Raw genomic sequence first — 25311 nt, 5'->3', positions numbered from 1 at the left:
GCGCCCGTTTTTGAGCTGCTGGGATTCCCCTGAGGCTCCCCTCCATGGGAAACCCCACCTCCGGACTTCTGTGTTTTTGCGATGCTGCAGGGGAATCCCAGCAGGGGAATTCCAGCATCGCAAAAACGGGCGCTTCGCTGGCAACGGAAGTCTGGAGGTGGGGTTTCCCAGCGAAGGGAGCATCAGTGAAATTGCAGCATCGCAAAAACACAGAAGTCCTCGAAACCCCACCTCTGGACCTCTGTGTTTTTGCGATGCTGCGATTTCACTGAGGCTCCCCTCGTTGGAAAACCCGACCTCCAGACTTCTGTTGCCAGCAAAGTGCCCGTTTTTGCACTGCTGGGATTCCCCTGCAGCATCGCAAAAACACGGAAGTCTGGAGGTGGTGTTTCCCACGGAGGGGAGCCTCAGGGGAATCCCAGAAGCACAAAAACGGGTGCTTCGCTGGCAACGGAAGTCCAGAGGCGGGGCATCCCAGTGGCGGCGGCGGGTTTGTAAGGGGAAAATAGTTTGTAAGAAGAGGCAAAAAAATCTTAAACCCCAGGTTTGTATCTCGAAAAGTTTGTATGATGAGGCGTTTGTAAGATGAGGTATCACTGTATTGTAATTCACCTATTAAAGGAGGAAAACAGCTTATTTTTAAGATGACATGATAAGTATCTTTTTCATTCCCATAATTGTAAGAAGTAGGTAGGTCAGTCTTTGTATTCAGTGGATAAGGATCCAGTGCACCAAAAACATTCTCTAAGGAAGCAAAAATCACATTTCCCCTTTCCGGCTCTTTAATATGTTCCAAAACTCACCAAGGGCCTAGATGCAGAAGAAGAATTATCTCCTACAGATTCCATCAACGAAATAAATTTCTTTTTCTGGATGCTATCACTGCCTTTCTCTCCCCCCCCCCCTTATTTTTTTATGTCAGAATGATAACATTTGTAGACCATCTCAATCACTCCTGTTATGGATAGCAATAGCACTTAGACTTATATACTGCTTCACAGTGCTTTACACCTCCTTTCTAAGCAATTTACAGAGTCCGCATATCGCCCCCAACAATTTGTGTCCTTATTTTACCTACCTAGGAAGGATGGAAGACTGAGTCCACCTTGAGCGTGGTGAGATTCAATCTGACAAACCGCTGGCAGCCAGTAATCAGCAGAAGTTCCCTGCAGTACTGCACTCTAACCACTACACCACTTCAGCTAAACATATCAGCAGCTAAACACATCAGCATGCTACAAACATTAAAAAAACAATCACCTCTCAATCACCCAAGGTCAAACTTCTGCTTGAACAGAGCAGTTGTCAAAGCCTTATGAAATGCAAGTGGGGGGTCAGACATGAAATCTACTGCATGACCTGCAATCCATGTATCACTCCTGATGTCTGGACAGAGAAACAGGGTTACCTTGAGCAAGGTAACTGATATAAATTACTATTGTTGTAGCACTGTTTATTACAATACGTTGGAAAGATTATGTATTTTTATTTAGCACTTGTATAATACACAAATGACACAATGGATGCATGTATCTTACTAGCATTGTTTTAATTGAAACGATGATTTTAAAACCTTCTTTGTGACTTTGATACCGTAATGGAGGCCCTAGATCACGTTCTCCTTCTCTGTTTCCCTGTTCTGTCCACTCCCTTTTGTTCTTTTCATCTATTTATTCAGACCGACAAACTTCCTGGACATCTTTTACCTCAGAGCAACAATCTCCCACTTCTCCAGGTAATCTCAGCTACTCTTTACTTTCATTCTCTTAACCTGCCTGATTCAGAACCTGGAGGCTGGCATATTTAGTACATATTCCGTGGCATGCAAATCTTCTTGCACAGTCAAAATTACTCTATGTACTGTATATTTCAACCTATGTGTTTCTGATTATCTCTGAGAAAGTACATCTTTTCATAGAAAAAAAAAAGATTGCTTATCTGTGCTCAGTACCACTCTAAATCCCTTATAGGCCCTAAGTATTATCACGTGACAATAATTTAGACCAGTGATGGCAAACCTTTTTTTATTTGCGTGCCCACACTCATAAATCCATATGCCCCCCCATTCATGCATGTATTACACACACACACACACACACACACACACACACACACACACACACACTTGCTCTTGGCATGCAATGGCAGGTCTGTTTCTCGCTCTCCCAGGCTTCAGAGCCTTTCTAGGAACCTGACGAGGGCGAAAAAAGCCTCCCCTCCAGAGTCCGAAAACAGGCTGTTTCCTGATTCCCAGAAGGCCCAAAAATTAGCTGGCTGGCACGCACATGCGCACTGGACCTGAGCTCACATGCCCACTGATATGGCTCTGCATGCCACTTGTGGCACGCATGCCATATGTTCACGTGATCTAGATCACGGATTTAGACGTGTGATATAACAGTTATTGCCAGGATTCATGTTCATCATCAGTTTATTGCAAATCAATGACAGTAAATAATAAAGTAATTAAGACATTAAATTAGGAGTTTGTAAGTGCTTGACATACTGATGATTAGGTGGACATGCCTCAACTTTATAAGATTTTTGAGAAAAAGGGCTATGGTTAAGAATATTATATAGTTATAATTTATGTGTGTAGGTTTATATGTCTATGTGATTTTCAACCTTTTTTGAGCCGTGGCACATTTTTTACATTTACAAAATCCTGGGGCACACCACCAACCAAAATGACGCAAAATGACACTAACACAGTACATATTATACATATAGTTAATAATATAGTTTCTAAATGTACTTATATTCACTTAGTTTGAAGCCTGGGCCTGTTTCGATGAACACAAAAGGGAGATCCTGGCAAGAATGGTAGTTTGGGGACCCATGTTTAATTTCCCCAGGGCACACCTGACCATGTCTCATGGCACACTAGTGTGCCGCGGCACACTGGTTTAAAAACATTGATGTGGATGGATGGATGGATGGGCAGATAGGCAGGCAGACAGTTCTGTTCCTAAAGTATTATAAGTTACTGGGCATATCCAGTAATATAATATATTACACAACCCCTAGTTTAAGTGTAATATTTATACTCAATAAAGTGTTATGTTTTTACTTTTGCCATACTTTTGCTAATATCCACAATTGCTGAAGAAAAATACTGTAATTTTTTAAGGTTCATTATATTTCTTTGCTATATAGAGAGTTCTTATATCTAAAAGCACTGCTTTCTATATTACCAAAGGGGGGGAGGTAGTTTAAAAGGACAGATTTTATACCATAATCCTAGAGCAAAAGCAACCATTAGAAAAACCCTCATCTTCTCCTTTTCTTTGTATGCGCGTAGGCAGTGATATCATTTTCTTTTATTTATAAACTTACATTTGATTCAGCCTTTTAATTATTTCCTCTATGTTCCTCATTGTTTTAGAGCTTTTAAAATGTTTTGTGTTGCTTAGCTATAGATAACCTCTACTTGCCTGTTTTTCTTCCGCAGTTAAAAGGAACTCTCCATTTCTAGAACCACATACAGGACCATTCATTAGAACAAGCAGCTTTGCTGATGAACTTGACCTGGAAGGGGAGACTTTGCTGACTCCAATAACTCATATCTCGCAGTAAGTCATAGAATTCTGAATACTATTAACCTTTGATTAGAGTGCAAGCTAGAAGATAAACTGATTGATAAGTGATTGTAGAACAAGGTTTTAATGGTTTCCCAGGAAGGTCGGTGGAACAAGTTTGATTTTTATCACTGCATCCTTGCATATCCAACAACTTGTGCAAAATATCTTTAGGCTATTGTTTTTAACATGAAACTTAATGCTTTGATTACACAAAACAAAAACAAACTGTTGCTTTCTGATGAAGGACACAATTAATATTGAAAGTGCATTGCTGCTGACTCACTAGACAAACTAGTTAAATGGATCAGACTGAAATTATTTGTTTTCTGACATCTTACATCAGTTTTGTAATATTCAAAAGCCAAGGCTTTTGTCCTTTATTGAACACAGTTTTATACAGATTTTTTTATTCTGTTGGGAGAGATAAAAATTGGTATTGATTATAAATCTTAATAAATGAATAAGAGGGGGGACATATAGAAACGTGCCTTAGATATGACCATTAAATATTCTGCTCAACTTTAATGAAAGTGTCTAGACTACATTTGAGTAAACTGCCTTTTGGATTAATCTTATTAAGAACATAAATATATTCTTAGACACTGAAAATATTGCAGTGAATTAATTATCTATTTGTAAAGTGCCTGCTTTGTGTAGATTACACATTTAGAATAGAATGGACCTTGGAGGTCTTCTCGTCCAACCTTTGGCTTAGGCAGAAACCCTACACCACTTCCGACAAATGGAAACCCTACACCACTTCCAACATCTTCTTCAAAACTTCCAGTGTTGGAGCATTCACAACTTCTGGAGGCAAGCTGCTCCATTGATTAATCGTTCTAACTGTCAGGAAAATTCTCCTTAGTTGTAAGTTGCTTCTCTCCTTATTTAGTTTCTACCCATTGCTTCTTGTTCTGCCCTCAGGTGCTTTGGAGAATAGCCTGACTCCGTCTTCTTTGTTGCAACCCCTGATATATTGGAATACTGCTATCACCTCTCCCCTAGTCCTTCTTTTCATTAAACCAGACATTGAAACTAGACATATGAAGAATGCAACCGTTCTTCATATGTTTTAGCCTCCAGTCCCATAATCATCTTTGTTGCTCCTCTCTGCATTCTTTCTATAATCTAAACATCTTTTTTACATCATGGCAACTAATATTCCAAATGTGGCTTTACCAAGGCATTATACAGTGGTATCAATACTTCACTTGATCTTGATTCTGTCCCTCTGTTAATGCAGTCTAGAATTGTGTTGGCTTTTTTGATAGCTGTTGCACACTGCTGGCTCGTATTTAGACGGTTGTTGACTAAGACTCCAAGGTCCCTCTCACAGTTACTACTGTTGAGCAATGTATCACATATACTGTATCTGTACATTTTGTTTTCCTTGCCTAAATGTAGAAAAAACTAATCATATTAGTACCAAAGTACCCACTCCCATCTTTGTAGCCTGATGGCAAAGTGAGAACCACCTGTTGATTGTAACACTTAGTTTTAGGAAGGGAAGGAAATAATCATTTGTTTATATTTTGCCTGTATTGTTTTTTATAAATAACTCAAGGCAGCAAACATATCCAACACACCTTCTTCCTCCTAGTTTGACCACAACAATAACGCCATGAGATGGGATGGGCTGAAAGAGAGTGATTGGCCCAAGATCACTCAGTTGGCTTTTATAGCTAAGGTAGGACTAGAACTCACAGTCTCTCAGATACTAGCCTGGTGCTTTAACTACTATACCAAACTGGCCCTTAATTTTCAATATAATACACATAGAAGTGGTTACTGATCACAAAATTCTATATGACGGAAGTCTTTTACATATCAAAAGTAACAATACAGTAACATGGTTCTAAAGACCTTGGTCAAGAAAGCTTTTTTATGGTCTGGTCTGAATATTCCTTCATTTAATTCTAATTTGAGATTAGAACTGCCCCCACCCTCCTTGTCTTTCGTAAATTACTCAAGACCCACCTATATCGCCAGGCATGGGGGAACTGAGACACCTCCCCCAGGCTTTTATATTTTATGTTTGGTATGTATGTGTTGTTTGGTTTTAAATGATGGGGTTTTATATGTTTTTTCTCTTTTAATATTAGATTTGCTCCACTGTAACATTGTTTTTATTATTGTTGTGAGCTGCCCCGAGTCTTCGGAGAGGGGCGGCATACAAATCTAATAAATTATTCTTATTCTTAATTATTAATTTGCTTCCTGCTAAACTTCTAAAATCCAGTATTTCAAAATTAACAAGTTGTTTTCTTATAGAACATTTTATCTACATATTCTAAAGTACTGTGTCTCATGATATATAACCCAAGCATCGGCTCAACCTGCATAAACTGATTCATATGTCAAAGTCAGATCAAATGCAGCTTTGTACAGCTTGATCCATGCTGAATAAAAGGTGCATCACCCTTAATAATATTTTATAGGCCTAACTGCATACCATCGTAAACCCTTGGTAGAAAATGAAGGGCTCTGCAGCTGGTAAGAATAATGTGCTGTTGAATTTTGGACTGCAGCACTGCATATAAATTAATATGCCCCATGGGCCTTGCAAATGACCATGTATGAAAGAAAACGATTCCATAACCACAAAGGTGTGCACGAACTGCTGTGTGGATTGGAGGCATGCGCTTGGTCAAGAGTATCTGCAAACAGGTTTCACCTGAAAGCATAAAATTACTTCTCCTTGACAGGCAATATAAATCAACTGGCAACAATATTGATTTTCTACTGCACCATTAGGAAACCTGCCTGGTATAAGTCAGATTAAGGAATGTGTTTAAAATATCTGTTTCCACTTAGTTTGAAAGGATTGATAAACTCGTGCAGTTCAAACTTGTCAATGGCACTGCGAGTACATTGGGTATCTGAGAAAATAAAGAGCAGTAAATTGGCAGTGGCCTTGTGAAAATGTCACGATTTAAGAGGTCTGCAGAGTCCCTCTGCTTCAAACTTGGGTGTATTTATTAAGCATATGGGCTGCATATTTGGAAAGGTGAAAGCAGAAGAATCTATGACATGATTCAATAGACTACTGGTGCAAATGTGCAACAATTTATGAGTGTGTTTTCCTGATTTTGCAATGTAGTATCAAGGGGAGGCTTTTGTTTATACTAACAGCTTTGTATTTCATTTCTGACCCCAGCTAGTTGCAACAATTGTTACCTAGATATAAGAAATTCACTTGACAAAGTTCTGTTATTATATTTTGCCCCCAAATATTTTCCCAATTCGCTTTTGTTGCATTACAGAGTGCGGTAACTGGTAATCTTCATTTTGCTGTGTTGATTCATTATCAATTAAAAATCAAATTCTTGTGATACAAATTTATCTAATGGAAATTTCACATAAATTTCAGTAATAAGTAAAATAAATATCCATATGCTTCTATCTGAGCATTCCTGTGTATAAGACACATTACAGTATACAACGAGGAATATACTACTTCTTTGGAGGTAAAAAGAAATGACACACATCACAGATAGTTAGCCTAGGCTGAGTTGTCTTAGAGCAGCTCAATGACTAAGATGTTTCCGGTAAGGCCATGCTCAAATTTGCCTGGCATTTTTTTCTCAAGTTTATTTCTCTTACAAAAGACAGTTCTTTTTCTCCATTCCTTTCAGATGCTTGAAAATTTCTTTCAAATGTCTCCTAGTGGAATTTTTGAGCTTCATTAATTGGTAGAAATGATAGAGACAGCTACTGGTAGTATTGTGGTTTTCTATTGTTTAGCTTTCCATAACTCAAAACACACACTTCCCAATCTGAAAACAATCTTCCTGCCTCTCTCCCTCCCATTTTTTTTAACCCTGACTGTCTCACCTCACACTTTATGGGAGGTGCTCTTTATAAGATTTATCCTTGGAATTTTACCCTAGCAGGAGAATTGGGAAAGCTGCAAACTGCTAGAACAATGATTGGAGAGATAAATGGTTGATATACATATATTTGCTGGTCTGCAAGTAAACTGAAGGAGCAATGTGATTTTTCCCCCCTTAAAAGCACATTCTATTTCAGCAAAATATATGAAAAATTATTGAGGGGGGAATTGCACTGCTATAATGCTCTTATCTGCTCCATGGTTCGTGCCTCTCTTTTACAAAGATTTTAATATGCAAGCAAAGGAATCTTTTCTTAACACTTCCCCCATGTAGTAAAATCAGAGGAAGCAAAAAGAGACGCAGTATTCTCTGTCAGATAATCCCCCGGATAACACACACCAAAAGAATTGTTTATTTTCAATGCACAGCTGCTAGAGTCTCCTGTATGGAAAACAGGCAATATAAACAGGAATTAAAAGTCATTATTTCTCCTTGCAAATAATCTTCTAAAAAAACTCCTAAGAAGGAAAATTGTTCTTCAGATGTGTGTGTGTGTGACATGTTTTTTGCTGAATTTTTAAAATTAAGGGAGACTACGATAGCACTATTTGGCCCTGTTCTGGCCTCATCAGCTAGCCATACCCTTACTGGGATTTGATCCTGCAGCTTCTGCCTTGTAAGGCAGAGAATTAACCTCTAGGCCACAGGATCTGATCCCTTCAGCTTTGTACCAGGGAGGGACTATATGTTTTTTCTGTCGGATCACCCTGATAAATTGAAGGAGCGTCACATACATATAGAAAAGAAGAACAAGTATTTTTTCCCAATAACCCACAAATGTCCAACATCTAGTTGCATATGTAAGTTTCAGGAAACACTCTTGCCATTTGCATTTTTCCTGGCCTATTATATCTCCTGTGGTCTTGCTTTGTTGAGTGGAAGTGAAAATGTGCTCATCTGCCAGGGGAACAAATAATAAAATGTGTGCAATATCATGATATAAAAGCTGCAATTTATGTACTTTCATCTTGTATTGTACTACTGGCACGTGATGGCGGCATGTAGTCATTTTGGAATTTAGAAGTCATAGAATAACAGAGTTGGAAGGGACCTTGGAGGTCATCTAGTCAAATCCCCTGCTCAAGCAGGAGACCGTATACCATTTCAGACAAGTGGTTGTCCAGTCTGCTCTTGAAAGCCTCCAGAATTGTTGGAGATGGCTGCAATGTGAGTGGTATACTTCAAGTAGGGGATGTCCAAGTGCTGCCTCTATGTTGGTTGAGGCAGGAAGGATTCCCTTGAGTACCATTTGTTGGGGGTCAAGGGAAAGGGAGAGTCTTGCCTTCTCTTTCTGCTCAAGATCCCCATGGACAATTGGTGGGCCACTGTGTGACACAGAATGCTGGACTTGATGGGCTTTGGCCTCATTCAGCATGGCTCTTCTTATGTTCTTATATTTTTTGATGCGTCCACAAAATAAATCATATAAATATATACAGGTAAAAGATGACTTAGAATACCTCTCCAGTCATACTAGATTTCAGTCTGTGATTGGAGTGGTTTTATTTGCTTTATTTACACGGGGGGATTTTGTTCAAAGGCTCAATTTTCATAATTCAGGCTCATAATTCAGAAAACATTTTTCTTTTTTGAAAACAAAAGATGTGAAACACACTTGCTAAAATAATGTCCATATTTTTTCACAGATGTTTTTTATAGCCCATTCTCATTAATTACAGAAATAATACATCTTCAGCATATATGTTATTTGATGTATACCAACTGGCCATGTCTTATGTTCAAAAGTTAAGTATTGCCATTAATCAGAGAAACCTGGGGCTATAGTCTAGAATGAGGAGTTTAAAAACAACAGAAAATTCATCACTGGTAACACATTTCTGCAATGTTGCCCCTCCCAAATATGATTGGGTCCCTGAAAATGCCAGGATTTTAAATTTTCAAATGAAGCCTATTTGGAGAATAGATTGATTTCCTGTATGGTTATGGATTGCTTATTTATGGGACTGCCTCCTCCAAATAGAATATTTTGTCCAAGATTTGTGTGCAGAGGCTAAAGTCTTCATCCCTCATGAGATGTTGTGATGCTCCAAACTGAGAATTTTCTGTTAGGCTTTTCTCTTAAGGCAGGGGTGTCATATCACGACTCCCCCCCCCCATTTATTAAACTGGGCATCCACCCTGTAGCCCGCAAGTTTGACACCCCTGTCTTTCATCCCCAAGATAAAAGCAGTTCTCACCATCTTGAAATGGGGGCATTGTGCAGTAAAGATTTAATTGTAAGTATTTATATTTTTAGCTTGGGTGTATGATTTGATTAGTCTTATGTGAGATTAGGGGCGGGTTCCACTTTCCTTTGCCACCAGTTGGCATTGTGACATTTTGCAAACACATCCCTCGTTCCACTTCCGTGCATGCTCAGTAGCTGGAATCGGCCCAAAACACAGCTGAGGAGTTGATCAGCTGTGCTTCAGGCAATGAAATAAAGGTCAGTATTAACATGGAGGCAGGGGGGGAGGCCCTTTTTCAAGCAGCGAAAGAGAAGGCACCATCCAAACATGGAAACATTTGCAAAAGAATTCAAAAAAATGAAAGATGGCGGCGTACACGGCCCTGCACCGACTGAATCAGATCCGTGACATCACCAGCGGGTTGCTCCCAGTTGGGGAGATTGGTCCAAACTGGGAGGAACTCATCCCTGGGTAAGATGCTGATGAGGATACAGTATAGGACTTGTAAGTTGCTTAGACCTATTTGAAAAGAGTGGCATAGAATGCATTATTGTTGCCCTTTTCAACATTTATTGCTATTTAAGAACCAGCAGGCTGTCTGTCCCATCTGTTGTTTTGAGACAGTGCCTTAATTTTAAAAGTACATGGTACTCAGAGCAAACATTTGTACTTATCTATGTACTGGGATCCTTGTTTGCACTGACTGGATAGCTCATATTGTAAATGATTCTTGCTTTTATCTTCCTCTCTTATTTCTAAAGGTCTTGTAAAGTCTGAGCAAATACGGCTTATTCACTTTCAAGTGGTCAGATATAATGACTGACCTGCTGTCCCCAGCACTCTGTTTACATTGCAACTAACAACATTGAAATTGTGATTTGAACACAGACAACTTTATCATTCATTGTCCATAAGGATTTGTAAGTATGAAGCAGGCAGGCACCCAGCCAAAAATCACGCAGGAGGAAGTGACACACTCCCCCATCATATGTTCAAACGCTTTAAGATCCTCCTTTTTGGTTTTGTTGTATTTTGGCTGCATGCTGGTATTTCATCCATCATTTTAAACAATGCTCTTGCAAGGCTAATCACGTACTGTATGTTAATTTGATAAAGTCACTGCTGTGTCATTATGTATCCTTTTAAATCTGTGATGCAATTGGTATGAGGAAAATTACTCAATTTAGGGGAAAAGGGAGAGAGGTAGGAGAAATATGTACATAAATGGTCGGGAAAGTGTACCCAAAATTGAATAGAGTAAAAGAGACCTTTAGAAGAATACCTGCTGAAATGTGAATGAGGACATCCTCATAAATAGCATCCTAAAATGTGAATGACACTAGGAACTATAGCTGAAACTTTATCATACAATTGTTCTTGTTTTAATCATTTGATTATGACCGGCTCTTGATGACTTTATAGGCAAGTACTCTCCATACCACTCTGTCATTAAATTCAGCTTATTGATAAATGAATTATGTTTTCTTGTTATATATGTGATGAACGCATCACATACTTATGTTGCCATATCATTTAAAAGCAGATGTTCCACTTTCTTTAAATAGTAAACACACTGCTTCTTTCCCACTGTAAATTAATATTATGCTTTACATTTTCTAAATAGCAGTATATTTTTATTGGTGGCAATTAAAGTGGTATTCAAGAGCTTTCTTATTCAGAAGTGATGGGCTCATCTAATCAAAATGTAAAAAGCAGCTGTCTTTGTTCTTTGGCCCGAAATATTAGCTTATTTTGGATGTCACACAAAGTTTTGGAGGAGAGATAAGAAGAGGCACAACGGTTTGTATTTATTTATTTGAGTTATATTGCTGTAGTCAGTGGATTTGGCTTTTGTGTTATGAGAGAAATGGCTTTTGGCTGTGATGTACGTAGCATTTGGCTTAGGGTACTACATTTATTATGTTAGCAGTGTTATGCAAGTTGACTTCTGCTAGCTCAACAGGATCTTGCTTGCTGCCCCTATGCCTCTCTCCTCACTCACCCTGTGAATATTCTCCACAACACGTATATGTTCCTCTGACAGATGAACAGCACTAGTAACCAGCACTCGTAATTTGCTCAACAATCCTATTTTGTTTAAAAGTAAGCTCAGATTTAAAGTTAGAATTCAAAAGGGATGTTTCTCCAGGGGTGCATCCATACAGAGAGAGAGAGAGAGAGAGACACGGAGTGGGAGAACTGGATTCAGACATTGTCACAATTTCAACCACAGCTTGTTGACTAAACCAGGATATACTGTGTTCAGACATGAGGCTAAATTCAAGCCAATCAAGCCACGTTGTGCCTTAGCAATGGGGTGTATGCAACTTCTTTTAGTTTAACAGGCATACTAGCTTAGGCACAACCAATGCTCCCAAGGCAGATGGAACAGTGACTTAAATTCTATTTAGCATTCTGTGATTTATGAAATTGCATGCGTATAGTAAAGGGCTGATGTTCATTCATTGTGTCCAAAGAGGACCTTGACATCTAATGGGTTGTAGGCTGTACGCAATGTATCTGCATGTGGCTGGTAAGGCTTATACAGGCATGAAATGTTCTGTCACATATTGGGCAGACATGTGGGCACCATTGTCACAGCATTTGCAGCTCTGGCTTTGCGGAGTGCTTGCTTCTCTTCTGCTATGAATGTTCTTCTGGCCTCAGATCTCTGGCAGCCTTGGTAGATCAGCATGTGCCATGTTGGTCGATCTTGTGCCAGGGTTTCCCAGGAGGTGGTGTCGATATCAAGGGACTTGTAGGAGACTTTCAACATGTCCTTTGTTCCCCATGCGATCACTTTTCTTTAGACAGCTCACCATAGAGGAGCTGTTTAGGGATGTGTTGGCCTGGCATCCTAGCAACATGGCCTGCCCAGCATGTCTGGTCTTTCATCAGCAGGGTGGGAATTGATGGCAGGCCTGCTCTGGAGAGGACTTCAGTGTCAGGCACCTTATCCTGCCACCGGATCCTCAGAATTCCAAGGAGGCAGGTCATGTGCAAGTGGTTCAATTGCCTAGCATGTCTCTTGTATACAGTCCAAGTCTCACTGGCATACAACAGGGTAGTTAGCACTTCTGCTCGGTAGAATTTGAGCTTTGTAGCAAGGCTTATTCCAAGCCGGTTCCACATGTTGGTCATTAGTCTGCCAAATGCAGAGCTTGCCTTGGCAATTCTGCAGTTGACCTCAATGTCAATTGTCACTGCATGAGAGAGGGTAAGTAAATTGGTCCACTGCTTCTAGCTTTTGTCCCTTTACTATGATGGTGGGCACTTGATATTTGTCTTTGGGGGCTGGCTGATGCATTAAAGGCTAACCTTATATTGTAGGTAGTTAGTGGGCCTCGTAGTGGACTGCAATTGAACCCAAAATCTCTGCTTCAGTCTTAGCATGGTGTAAAAATTCAGGCTCTGGGTGATAGCTAAAGAAGAAATTTAAGTTGTGCACTGATTTGCCCAATTTCCAAAATTAAAAGGGTCACTTGACTGCATATGATTTAACTGGTTTTAAAGATGTTCATCGTGGTCTTTTATGGAACACTATAAAATTCAAAGGTTAGAGGATGTACACTGTAGGTTACTTAGATGTATAGGGTTGTTAAGGTTGGATTGCTGTAGTCCATTAATACTTTATGGAGTTGAGTTTGCATATCAGGGTCAGGCAATTCTATGGAGCCTTTCTCAGAATGACTTTTTTCATTTGGAATTTCCCCCTGAACTGACAGGAATGAGCCAATCATTACAAAGAGCTGTTGCTCCCTTGCCCATAAGTAGCTAGGCAGGCCTTAATTGCAGTGCAACAAGAAGAGTCAGTGAAGGGTAACAAAGCTTTGGTGATTTAGCCATTATTTGGAAACCATCTGTTTTTCATTTCAGAAATCTCAACCACTCTTTCCCATATCAAAATTAATCAACTGCTTATTGATAAGCAGTTTTTCCACAACATCTGCTGCAATGGAGTTAGCTCTTTATTAAAATAATTATTTTTCTGGTCATGATTACTAGGTTGAAAACCTGATGTTATTTTTTATATATGTTGTCTATGGACATTTAGAATTAAACACTGGTTTTCCTTTATTGAAACTGTTATATGAAAGCTTTATACATATTGGTGTATACATATACAGGTAGTCTGTATACATATTGGTGTATACTTATACAGGTAGTCTCGACTTATGACCGCAATTGAACCCAAAATCTCTGTTTCTAAGTGAGACATTTGTTAAGTGAGTCTTGCCCCATTTTATGACCTTTCTTGACACAGTTGTTAAGTGAATCACTGAACTCGATAAGTTAGTAATTTGGTTGTTAGGTAAATCTGCCTTCCCCATTGACTTTGCTTCCCATAAGGTCACAGAAGGAGATCACATAACTTTGGGATACAACAACGGTCATAAAATATGAAGCAGTTGCTAAGCACCTGAATTTTGGTCACATGATCATGGGGATGTTGCAAAGGTCGTTACTGTGAAAAACAGCCATAATTCACTTCTTTCAGTGCCACAAAAGGGAGAGGGGAATTAAAGAAACCCCCAAATTTGCAAAAAAATTGAAATGATGACAGTTCTAATTAGAAGTTTTAATGCTGAGAAAAAAGAGAAGAGGTGGATGGATGCAATTACAGTGGCAAGTCGATTCTGAGATACTTCAGCAAAGCCTTTGATACTGTTCTACATAAAGAGCTGATAGATAAATTAGTGAAGATTGGATCTAATCCCTGGATACTTCAATGGATTTGCAGCTGGCTGAAGCGTAGACATCAGAGAGTTATTGTTAACGGCGAGTATTCTGAGCAGAGTCAGGTTACAAGCGGTGTGCCACAAGGGTCTGTTCTGGGTCCTATTCTTTTTAATATGTTTGTGAGTGACATAGGGGAAGGTTTGGTAGGGAAGGTTTGCCTATTTGCCGATGACTCTAAAGTGTGCAATAGGGTTGATATTCCTGGAGGCGTCTGTAATATGGTAAATGGTTTAGCTTTACTAGATAAATGGTCAAAGCAATGGAAACTGCAGTTTAATGTTTCCAAATGTAAAATAATGCACTTGGGGAAAAGGAATCCTCAATCTGAGTATTGTATTGGCAGTTCTGTGTTAGCAAATACTTCAGAAGAAAAGGATTTAGGGGTAGTGATTTCTGACAGTCTCAAAATGGATGAACAGTGGAGTCAGGCGGTAGGGAAAGCAAGTAGGATGCTTGGCTGCATAGCTAGAGGTATAACAAGCAGGAAGAGATTATGATCCCGCTATATAGAATGCTGGTGAGACCACATTTGGAATATTGTGTTCAGTTCTGGAGACCTCACCTACAAAAAGATATTGACAAAATTGAACGGGTCCAAAGAGGGGCTACAAGAATGGTGGAAGGTCTTAAGCATAAAACATATCAGGAAAGACTTCATGAACTCAATCTGTATAGTCTGGAGGAAAGAAGGAAAAGGGGGGACATGATCGAAACATTTAAATATATTAAAGGGTTAAATAAGGTCCAGGAGGGAAGTGTTTTTAATAGGAAAGTGAACACAAGAACAAGGGAACACAATCTGAAGTTAGTTGGGGGAAAGATCAAAAGCAACATGAGAAAATATTATTTTACTGAAAGAGTAGTAGATCCTTGGAACAAACTTCCAGCAGACGTGGTAGATAAATCCACAGTAACTTAATTTAAACATGCCTGGGATAAACATATATCCATCCTAATGTAAAATACAGAAAATAGTATAAGGGCAGACTAGATGGACCAGGAGGTCTTTTTCTGCCATCAGACTTCTATGTTTCTAAGCTCAAACTGATTGATTTTTCTGTTCAAAAGTTAATTTTCCTGTTAAAAATCAAAGACCATTAAGAGAATTGAGATACTTTTGGTTCACCTGATGTTCAATTTTTTTTCTTTCTTCATTTTTTCTCTAGAAATTAAAAACATATTTTAAAATAGTATCTATTTGTTTTGTTTTTTCTATTTAGGATTATTTTTAGAAATTATACAAAATTGCTCCCCTCACACATTAGATTAGAAATTTAATCTAATTTCTAGATTAAATTATTTATTTGAGAAGAATTTCTCATTTAATTTTTATTCTAATGGTTTAACTTATTATAAATAAATTTAAAAACTTTATTTATATTATATTATATTATATAATTTATTCATCATAAATAAATTTTAAAAACTAATGTTTGTGAAGCATGTTTTTAAATTCCAGCTAGAAGAGAAATATATTTATTTTATCACAAGGGGGCAGTGATGTCATATAAGAATATTGACTAGCATATAATTAAGTAGTCCACATCAGATAGGTAAAATGAGTAGGACCAGGATGAGATAATAATTTGACTTATTCATAAATCTGAATACAAAAGGCTCTGCTTCAACTCAAAAGTCAAAAATAAATTTGGCTGCTGATAAAGAGAATTTATTTACTTTGAATTAGATACACAGTTACCGAAAGAAATAATTATTAATCTAATCTATTAGCGTTCAACAGTGTTGTATTTCTCAGAAAATATTCAACAGTGTTGTATTTCTCATAAAATATTCATTTTATATATTATAAGAAATAAGTCAATTCTAAAATTGTTGTATAAAGCCACAATACTGTATGGATGACCATATAATAATATTCCAGTTTTTAAATGGTTTGATAAATTTTCATGAAGTTCTGTGAGCAAATACACCTTTAATTCACATTTTTACACCCATGCTCAAATGTTTCATTTTGTGCATTTGCATTTTATTTTAATTAAGCTTATGTTTTATTTTTATTGTTTCTTGATTATGATTTAATTTAACCGCAGTTGATCTTTCTATGTGTATGATGATGTGGTGTATAGTTTGAAAGAGGATAGTGTACAGATAAGTGTGCATGTTTCTATATAGAGGTTTTGACTGTTAGGGGAATGTAAGTCAATTTATATGCCCTAAAGCTGGTATTTAATTTAGGAATATATCAGTGTGTGGAAACCACTGTCTTTCCAAATATTTAGTATATATTATTTGGATAGATTTGCCTCCTCTATTGTATCTCCTTTAATGTTAGGTCAGACAGTATTACACCTCAGGGGCACCTATATTTCTGGACACATTATGGATTTACTGTATATAGTTTATTCACATTTGCTATAGAGTTGATTACAGAACTCAAATGATTCAGATGGGTGTATCCACGTATGTTGTTTGGAGCACATTACACATGATGAAAACACACAAACTCCTTTTGTGTGTTTTCATCACACAAATCTCTTTTTGGGCCCAACTGAAAAGAATGGTGCTAATTTTTAAAGTAATCTTCTCCAAATTGGTGTAAGGATTTTCAAATGTGAGAATTTCCAGAATTCTCAGTCATGCATATAGTGGCTCATATTCTGGGACTGCCTTTTAGCACTTAGACTTATATACCGCTTCATAGTGCTTTACAGCCCTCTCTAATAGGTTTACAGACTCATCATATTGATATCTTCACCCTCAACAATCTGGGTCCTCATTTTACTGACCTCAGAGTGATAGAAAACGGAATCAACCTCAGTCAGGATCAAAGGAACCGAATTCCTGAAAATATGAGCAGAGTTAGCTTGCAATGCTGCCTTCTAAACACTGTGCCACCATGGCTCTTATTCTCTTAAGAATTTCTTGGATGTGCATGTGTTCATTAGGTGTTCCAAATGTAGTTTGGCTATTGGGTAAGCTGTTTTTAGGAAAGGGATAGCTCACTTTCGAAAAACAGGCAATATTTTACTCATCTGGCTTAAGCTTGATTTAAATAGCTCCTCAACTGTGCATAGGCACCAATGCATACCTATACTGCAAAGGAGTTGATAGGTAAGTGTAGGTGGTAGATGGTTACCAAGTAGCCAATGCACATACCTCCCAAATCTCAGCTACACATTATGTAGAGATAGTGTGTCTTGCGTGCTGATCGGCTGGTCTGACTTCCTATTGGGACATGGGTGAAAGGCACGGAACTTTCAAATGAGAAAATGAAATAGCTACAAAAGGGACATGCTGACTAAAGTGAGGCGACATGAACATATCATATTTTTTGGTGTATAAGATGTACTTTTTTGTTCCCTAAAAGTGGCTGATAATTAAGGTGCATCTTATACTCTGAATGTAGATTCCCCCCCCCCCAGCCCTAACTAGCTGCCAATGATTTTCCCAGCTCTTACCTTACAGGCTCTTTCATTGTTTCTCTCTGTGAAGAATGTTTTCCAAGCCCTAAGTCTTTGCAGGGTTTTTTTTCATTACTCTAACTTGCTCTGAATAAGTTTCTTTCCAGCCCTAACCAGGTGCTAACGATGTTCCCAGCTCTTACCAGTTTGCAAGCTCTTTCATTGTTACTCTCTGCAAAGAATGTTTTCCAAACCCTGTCTTTGACATTTTTTTTTCATTCTCTATTTGCTCCAAATGTTTCTTTCCAGCCCTAACCAGTTCCTAAAAATGTTCCCAGTTTTTACCGGCTTGCAAGCTCTTTCATTGTTACTCTCTACCATGAATGTATTCCAAACCACGTCTTTGTAGGGTTTTCTTTCCATTGTTTTACTTGCTCAAGATATTTCTTTCTAGCCCTAACCAGGTGCTATTAATGTACCCACGCTCTTTCATTGTTACTCTCTGCAAAGAATGTTTTCCAAGCCCTAAGTCTTTGCAGGTTTTTCCCCCCATTGGTCTAACTTGCTCCAAATGATTCTTTCCAGCCTAACCAGGTGCTAACAGTGTTCCCAGCTCTTACCAGCTTGCAAGCTCTTTCATTGTTACTTCCTGCAAAGGAGAATGTTTTCCAAGCCCTAAGTCTTTGCAGGGTTTTTTCCATTGCTCTGCTTGCTTTCCAGATGCTAATGATGTTCCCAGCTCTTACTGGCTTGCAATCTCTTTCATTTGTATGCCGCCCGAGTCATCAGAGAGGGGCGGCATACAAATCTAATAAATCATTATTATTGTTTTTGTTGTTGTTTTGTTGTTGCTGTTACTCTCTCAGAATAAATCTTTTTAAGCCCTTAACTAGGGGATAAAATAATGTGCTGAAGCTGACTAGACTAAGGACACTAGCCAGTTGAATATCTGGTACGCAGATTCTTTTCTCTGTTTTCCTCCCCAAAAACTAAGGTGCATCTTATATTCCAGTGCATCTTATACTCCAAAAAATACAGTAATGGATAAATATTACAAAGCCCAAAAGATAACAGCCGATTCATGGAGGAAAATTGGAAGGACTTTGGAGGAAGACCCAGAGAGATGCAAACCCCCCCCCCCCCCCAAACCCTGGAAGCAACTGCAAGACAAGTTTGTCAGGCTAAAAAAATAAAGTGAGAACAAAGAGCAGAGACCTTGGGCCCAGAGGACATATAATTCCAGCTTGTTTTTCCACTTGTTTTCACACAAAAAAATTCCATTTCCATTTCCTGCAATCTTCTACATCTCTGTACTTTGTTGTTTTAATGGTCCCTAGCCAGAATGTTAGCATTCGTAGAAGTATAAATGCAATAGCTATGCAACTGTCTCTGAATGACAGACATATACACTCTCTGACATGCAGTGACGCAGAAGTCTAACCCTAGCCCAAGTCTGCCAATTGTTGCTTGCTCAGATCTTCCTTTTTGCATTATAAATTTCCCATGGGATTCTAAGAGGTACTTTTACTTAAAAAAAAAAACCCAGCAAAACATCTTTGCTGTTTTAAGCAAAGCTTTTGAATGATAATCGTTTGCTGACTCTTAGTTTAATTGTTTTATTGCGTTAAGAATGTTTAGATTTTACTTGATGAACCAAGAGTGGCTTTTTTGGATAGCAACAGCAGTAGCACTTACCGGTTCATAGCGCTTTGCATCATTTTCTGAGCAGTTTACAGTGTCAGCATATTGTCCCCAACAATCTGGGTCCTCATTTTATTGACCTTGTAAAAAAGGAGGGCAGAGTCAAGCTTGAGCCTGGTCAGGATCGAACTTCTGGCAATGGACAAGGTTAAACTGCAAATGCTGCATTCTAACCAATAATAATAATCATGATGATGATGATGATGATGATGATGATGATGATGATAGTAGTAGCAGCAATAGTAATAGTAATAGCAATAATAATAATAATAATAATAATAATAATAATAATAATAATAATAATAATAAACACTTAATATGTGAATGCATCATGGTAGTCTTGATATCTGGACAACAAGATCATACAACTGATGTGTGAGAGAACTGGGGAAAGGTGGCAACAACAATAGCAGCACCAGGAACAAGAAATCTCTTTTTTCAAGATCTATGATACCCACATTATATACTATTATTGACTTCTATTTTGTGCAGTTAGCAGCCAACATACTGTATATTAGCACTGTTGACTGTATCCTCCATCTTGTTCTTTATTTTGTTTTTATCCTATGCCATATTGTTGTTCAATATCTGTCTGCTATTATTGCCTTGTTCTAAATATTTATAACTAAGAATATCAGTTTTATTAAGAGAATTACTTCTAAGCATTAGGACTTTTCCCCTCCAGAATCCAGAATGTTCCATGTCCATGTGTTGCTTACACACAGAGATATGCAAATGTGGGACACATGCTCGTTTATAATCTTCATTAGACAATGCTTTTGTTCTCCTTGACAGTTGAATAAGAAGAGAAAAGACATTTTGAAAAATGTGTTCCTGTCAACTCGATGGTTGCGCCTTCCTCTGCATCTGTATTGAACAGAATCCCCATTGGACTATAGTTTCTAGGAAGGAGATGGATAACTGATTAGATCCACATCTGAAGCTTTGTCCCACGTTTCAAGCATTGTTGTCTAATAAGATAACATTTGCTTTAAAAACTACTAGGAAGTGAAACTGGGGAACAGAGGGCATTAATGTTTTTTATTTTATGCTATAAAAAGTAACTTCCCTTTTTAGTGTGAGAATATATAATGCTTAAGAAGACTGCTTGGGGAATGCCCATTCATCACATGATAAACGGTAGTGGGCAGGTGACTGCATTAATATGAAATATAGCTTAACTGATAGAAACATAGAAACATAGAAACATAGAAGACTGACGGCAGAAAAAGACCTCTTGGTCCATCTAGTCTGCCCTTTTACTATTTCCTGTATTTTATCTTAGGATGGATATATGTTTATCCCAGGCATGTTTAAATTCAGTTACTGTGGATTTCCCAACCACGTCTGCTGGAAGTTTGTTCCAAGGATCTACTACTCTTTCAGTAAAATAATATTTTCTCATGTTGCCTTTGATCTTTCCCCCAACTAACTTCAGATTGTGTCCCCTTGTTCTTGTGTTCACTTTCCTGTTAAAAACACTTCCCTCCTGAACCCTATTTAACCCTTTAACATATTTAAATGTTTCGATCATGTCCCCCCTTTTCCTTCTGTCTTCCAGACTATACAGATTGAGTTCATTCAGTCTTTCCTGATACGTTTTATACCTAAGACCTTCCACCATTCTTGTAGCCCGTCTTTGGACCCGTTCAATTTTGTCAATATCTTTTTGTAGGTGAGGTCTCCAGAACTGAACACAGTACTCCAAATGTGGTCTCACCAGCGCTCTATATAAGGGGATCACAATCTCCCTCTTCCTGCTTGTTATACCCCTAGCTATGCAGCCAAGCATCCTACTTGCCTTTCCTACCGCCCGACCACACTGTTCACCCATTTTGAGACTGTCAGAAATCACTACCCCTAAATCCTTCTCTTCTGAAGTTTTTGCTAACACAGAACTGCCAATGCAATACTCAGATTTAGGATTCCTTTTCCCCAAGTGCATTATTTTACATTTGGAAACATTAAACTGCAGTTTCCATTGCTTTGACCATTTATCTAGTAACGCTAAATCATTTACCATATTACAGACCCCTCCAGGAATATCAACCCTATTGCACACTTTAGAGTCATCGGCAAATAGGCAAACCTTCCCTACCAAACCTTCCCCTATGTCACTCACAAACATATTAAAAAGAATAGGACCCAGAACAGACCCTTGTGGCACACCGCTTGTAACCTGACTCTGCTCAGAATACTCGCCATTAACAATAACTCTCTGATGTCTATGCTTCAGCCAGCTTGAAATCCACTGAACTATCCAGGGATTAAGTCCAATCTTCACTAATTTATCTATCAGCTCTTTATGTGGAACCGTATCAAAGGCTTTGCTGAAGTCCAGATAGGCAATATCCACGGCACCACCTTGATCCAACACAGCTGATTGTAGTTGTAAACTGCTCCAAATCAGAGTACATACTGTAGCTGATAAAATACTGGCTGTTGGGGGTATAAACTGTGTTGCTGCAGAAATGCATCATGAAGTGTAAGGTTTATTTATTTTTATTTTTTTAAAAGAACCTCTAGAAAAAATTTCCATAACTTGAGATCACATTCCTGGTGATGACATGGACAGTCATACAGTTTTCTTGGTAGAAAATGAAGGCTTGGCATATCTGATTACTTTCTTCTGAGATGTTTTTGGGTTTGTTTGTGTTGGTGGGGGGGGGGGGGTTTGGACTTTTCATACTATAGGCCTAAGAGTCTCCTGTGCAAATATGAGCCTGGTTTGACTCTGATTAGCTGCTGAGTACAAACAAGGTCAACCAGCTGCTGCCAGCTGCTCAGATAGTATAAATTATCTCTGGGCGATCATGGTGTATGTGCACCTGCAGGGAACTTTCTTCTTTTCCATTTATAAAGTAGATGTCAATTGTAGAAATGGTGTCAGCTAGCATTCTTGTTTACATTGCCATATGGCATGAAATAATTTGGTACGTTATGTACATTCTACTTTAGATTTGAAATGAAAGCTTAAGAAGGAGAACCGTTATGCATGTAACTTGACTTAGCGTGCAGCTGGTTTCTCTGGCAGTGCTTTCAATTTTTATGTGAAGGCTGTGGAGGCCATGTTTATGTGCAACTTGATAATTAATTTTGCCACCCTTTCACTATGTTACTAAGTAGTAGTACTTACTGGTAGCAGTAATACTAAGTGGCAGTTCAGTCAGGTTTATTTTAATGGCTGATATTGAGTGAACAATATGAAAGCAACGTTTTTGTTTTAGTAATTGTTTGACAACTTTTTTAAAAAATAGATAGAATACTATCTATCATGCACAGGTAGACCTTGACTTAAGACTAATCACTTAGTGGCTGTTTGAAGTTCGGCTGGTGCATCAATTGCGGCCCTATTTGGACAGGAAGTCATTGCTCACAGTCGCTCATGCCCTTATCACCTCGAGTTTCGATTACTGCAACGCTCTCTACATGGGGCTACCTTTGAAAAGTGTTCGGAAACTTCAGATCGTGCTGAATGCAGCCGTGAGAGCTATCATAGGGCTTCCTAGATTCGCCCACGTTTCTACAACACTCCGTGGCCTGCACTGGCTGTCGATCGGTTTCCAGTCACAATTCAAAGTGTTGGTAATGACCTTTAAATCCCTTCATGGCATTGGACCAGAATACCTCCGGAACTGCCTTCTACCGCCCGAATCCCAGTGGCCGATAAGGTCCCACAGAGTTGGCCTTCTCCGGGTCCCGTCAACCAAACAATGTTGTTTGGCGGGCCCCAGGGGAAGAGCCTTCTCTGTGGCGGCCCCGGCCCTCTGGAATCAACTCCCCCGGAGATTAGAACGGCCCCCACCCTCCTTGTCTTTCGCAAGTGACTCAAGATCCACCTATATCGCCAGGCATGGGGAACTAAGACATCTCCCCCAGGCTTTCTTATATTTTATGTTTGGTATGTATATGTTGTATGGTTTTTAATTGTTGGGGTTTTTTAATGTAATTTTATTATTAGATTTGTTTCATTATTATACTGTTTTTTATTACTTTTGTGAACCGCCCCGAGTCTTCGGAGAGGGGCAGCATACAAATCTAATAAATAATAATAATAATGATGATGATGATGATGATGACAGACCCCCCTCCCCCAAAAGCTTCTCAACCTAGATTTGAAGTTTTGATGCTATGTTTTGGGAGCTCAGCAACTGGCCTCCATTTACGACCATTTGTAGTACCCACAGTCACATGACATGACTGTGATTTAAGACATTTTTGCCAGAAACTGGTCTTTACTTCCAGTTTCCATCAAAAATCACCCTATGGCAAACAATGGGTTTGCTTAACAACTGTTGCAAAAAAAAGAACATAAAAATAAGAGCTTGTCCTATGGTGACTTGCTTTATGACTGTCACAACCTACAATTACAATTGTGAGCCCAGTTATGGTTGTAAGTTGATTACTATTCCCTTTACCTGAAATCTATAATTAGTTTTATTACTTATTTAATGGTTGCTATTTTCTAATAGCAGTCATTAAGCAAATGTTTAGTAAGTAAATGTTCATTTAGTAAATGATTATAGCAGGCATTAGGTAAATGTTATGTATCTCTGCTACATAAACATTCCTGAAAGTGTAATAAAAAACAAGAAAATCCACAATGATGTACCGTATTTTTTGAGTATAAGATGCACCTTTCTCTCCCCTAAAAGAGGCTGAAAATTTGGGTGTGCCCTATACTAAAATGTAGCTTTTTTCAAAGCTTTTTTCCCCAGACCTAATATGATGCTAACGACCTTCCCAGCTCTTCCCAGCTTGAAGTCTTATTTTCATTGCTACTCCTTCAAAAAAAGGGGATTTTTAAGCCCTAACAAGGTGCTAACGATCTTCCCAGAAGACATTTTTTCCAACCCTAAGTCTTTGCATGCTTGTTTTCATTGCTAGCCCCTTTGAAAAAGATTTTTTTTCAGCCCTAACCAGGGTATAGAATAATGTGCTGAAGCTGAACAGACTAAGGACGCTAACCAGATTAATACCTGGTAGGTATATTTTTTTCCCCATATTTTCTTCCACAAAAACTAAGGTGCATCTTCTTCTCTGAATTTATATTCCAAAAAATACAGTACTCACTCAGAACTAATTGTGCAATAATACTAGAATATTGATAGATTTATACAGTGGTGGGCTACGAGCCGGAACACTGAATTGTGCTCACTGCCGCGGCTTGTAAGTGCTTGTGGGGCTAGCGCGATTTTGCTTCTGCATGAATTCCAGCATCCGTTTGGGTCTCGGTTAGGCCTTCTCCAGGTCCCATCAACTAGACAATGTTCCTTGGCAGGGCCTAGGGGAAGAGCCTTCTCTATGGGGGCGCCGGCCCTCTGGAATCAGCGCCCCCCAGAGATTCGTACTGCCCCTACCCTCCTCGCCCTTCATAAGAACTTGAAAACTTATTTATGCCGCCAGGCTTGGGGTCATTAGATCCCAGCCTCTGGCCACTGAATGCTTAGTATGCTTGGTTTGTATTTGAGTGAATGTTTTTTTGATATTTAACTTTTATAATGTTTTAGACTTTTATATTAATTGGATCCAATTGTATTTTGTACACCATTTTATTGTTGACTTGTTGAGATATATATATATGTGTTCGCCTGAGATCAAGGACAGAAACACCAGCCTGAAGATGACGAGTGAGACCTCGTCGAAACGTCGCCAGAAATTTCCAAATCCTACACGGGAAGAAACCCGAATATACCAAGACCGTCATACCTGTACCCGTGAAAATCTACGAAAACATATATATATATATATATATATATATATATATATATATATATATATATATATATATATGACGGTCTTGGTATATATTGGTATATATACCTGTACCCGTGAAAATCTACAA

At 38.6% G+C, this 25311-nt stretch overlaps 1 protein-coding gene across 3 annotated transcripts in view; it reads left to right on the top strand.

Moving 5' to 3' along the window:
* Positions 1–25311, top strand: part of KCNQ1 (potassium voltage-gated channel subfamily Q member 1) — a 459783-nt gene that overhangs the window by 145259 nt on the left and 289213 nt on the right. For 2 of the 3 annotated variants that reach the window (XM_070764765.1, XM_070764756.1), the window contains 2 exons: positions 1679–1735; positions 3452–3572. In XM_070764765.1, coding sequence (XP_070620866.1) covers positions 1679–1735; positions 3452–3572 — 178 coding nt within the window. The remainder of the gene's footprint in view (positions 1–1678; positions 1736–3451; positions 3573–25311) is intronic. The other variant, XM_070764772.1, reaches the window with a different exon arrangement.

This window comes from Erythrolamprus reginae, chromosome 1 (genome assembly GCF_031021105.1).
Source record: "Erythrolamprus reginae isolate rEryReg1 chromosome 1, rEryReg1.hap1, whole genome shotgun sequence".
In the NCBI taxonomy this organism is placed as follows: domain Eukaryota; kingdom Metazoa; phylum Chordata; class Lepidosauria; order Squamata; family Dipsadidae; genus Erythrolamprus; species Erythrolamprus reginae.
The sequence above is the reverse complement of the archived record's forward strand: the minus strand, read 5'-3'. Positions and strand labels throughout refer to the sequence as shown.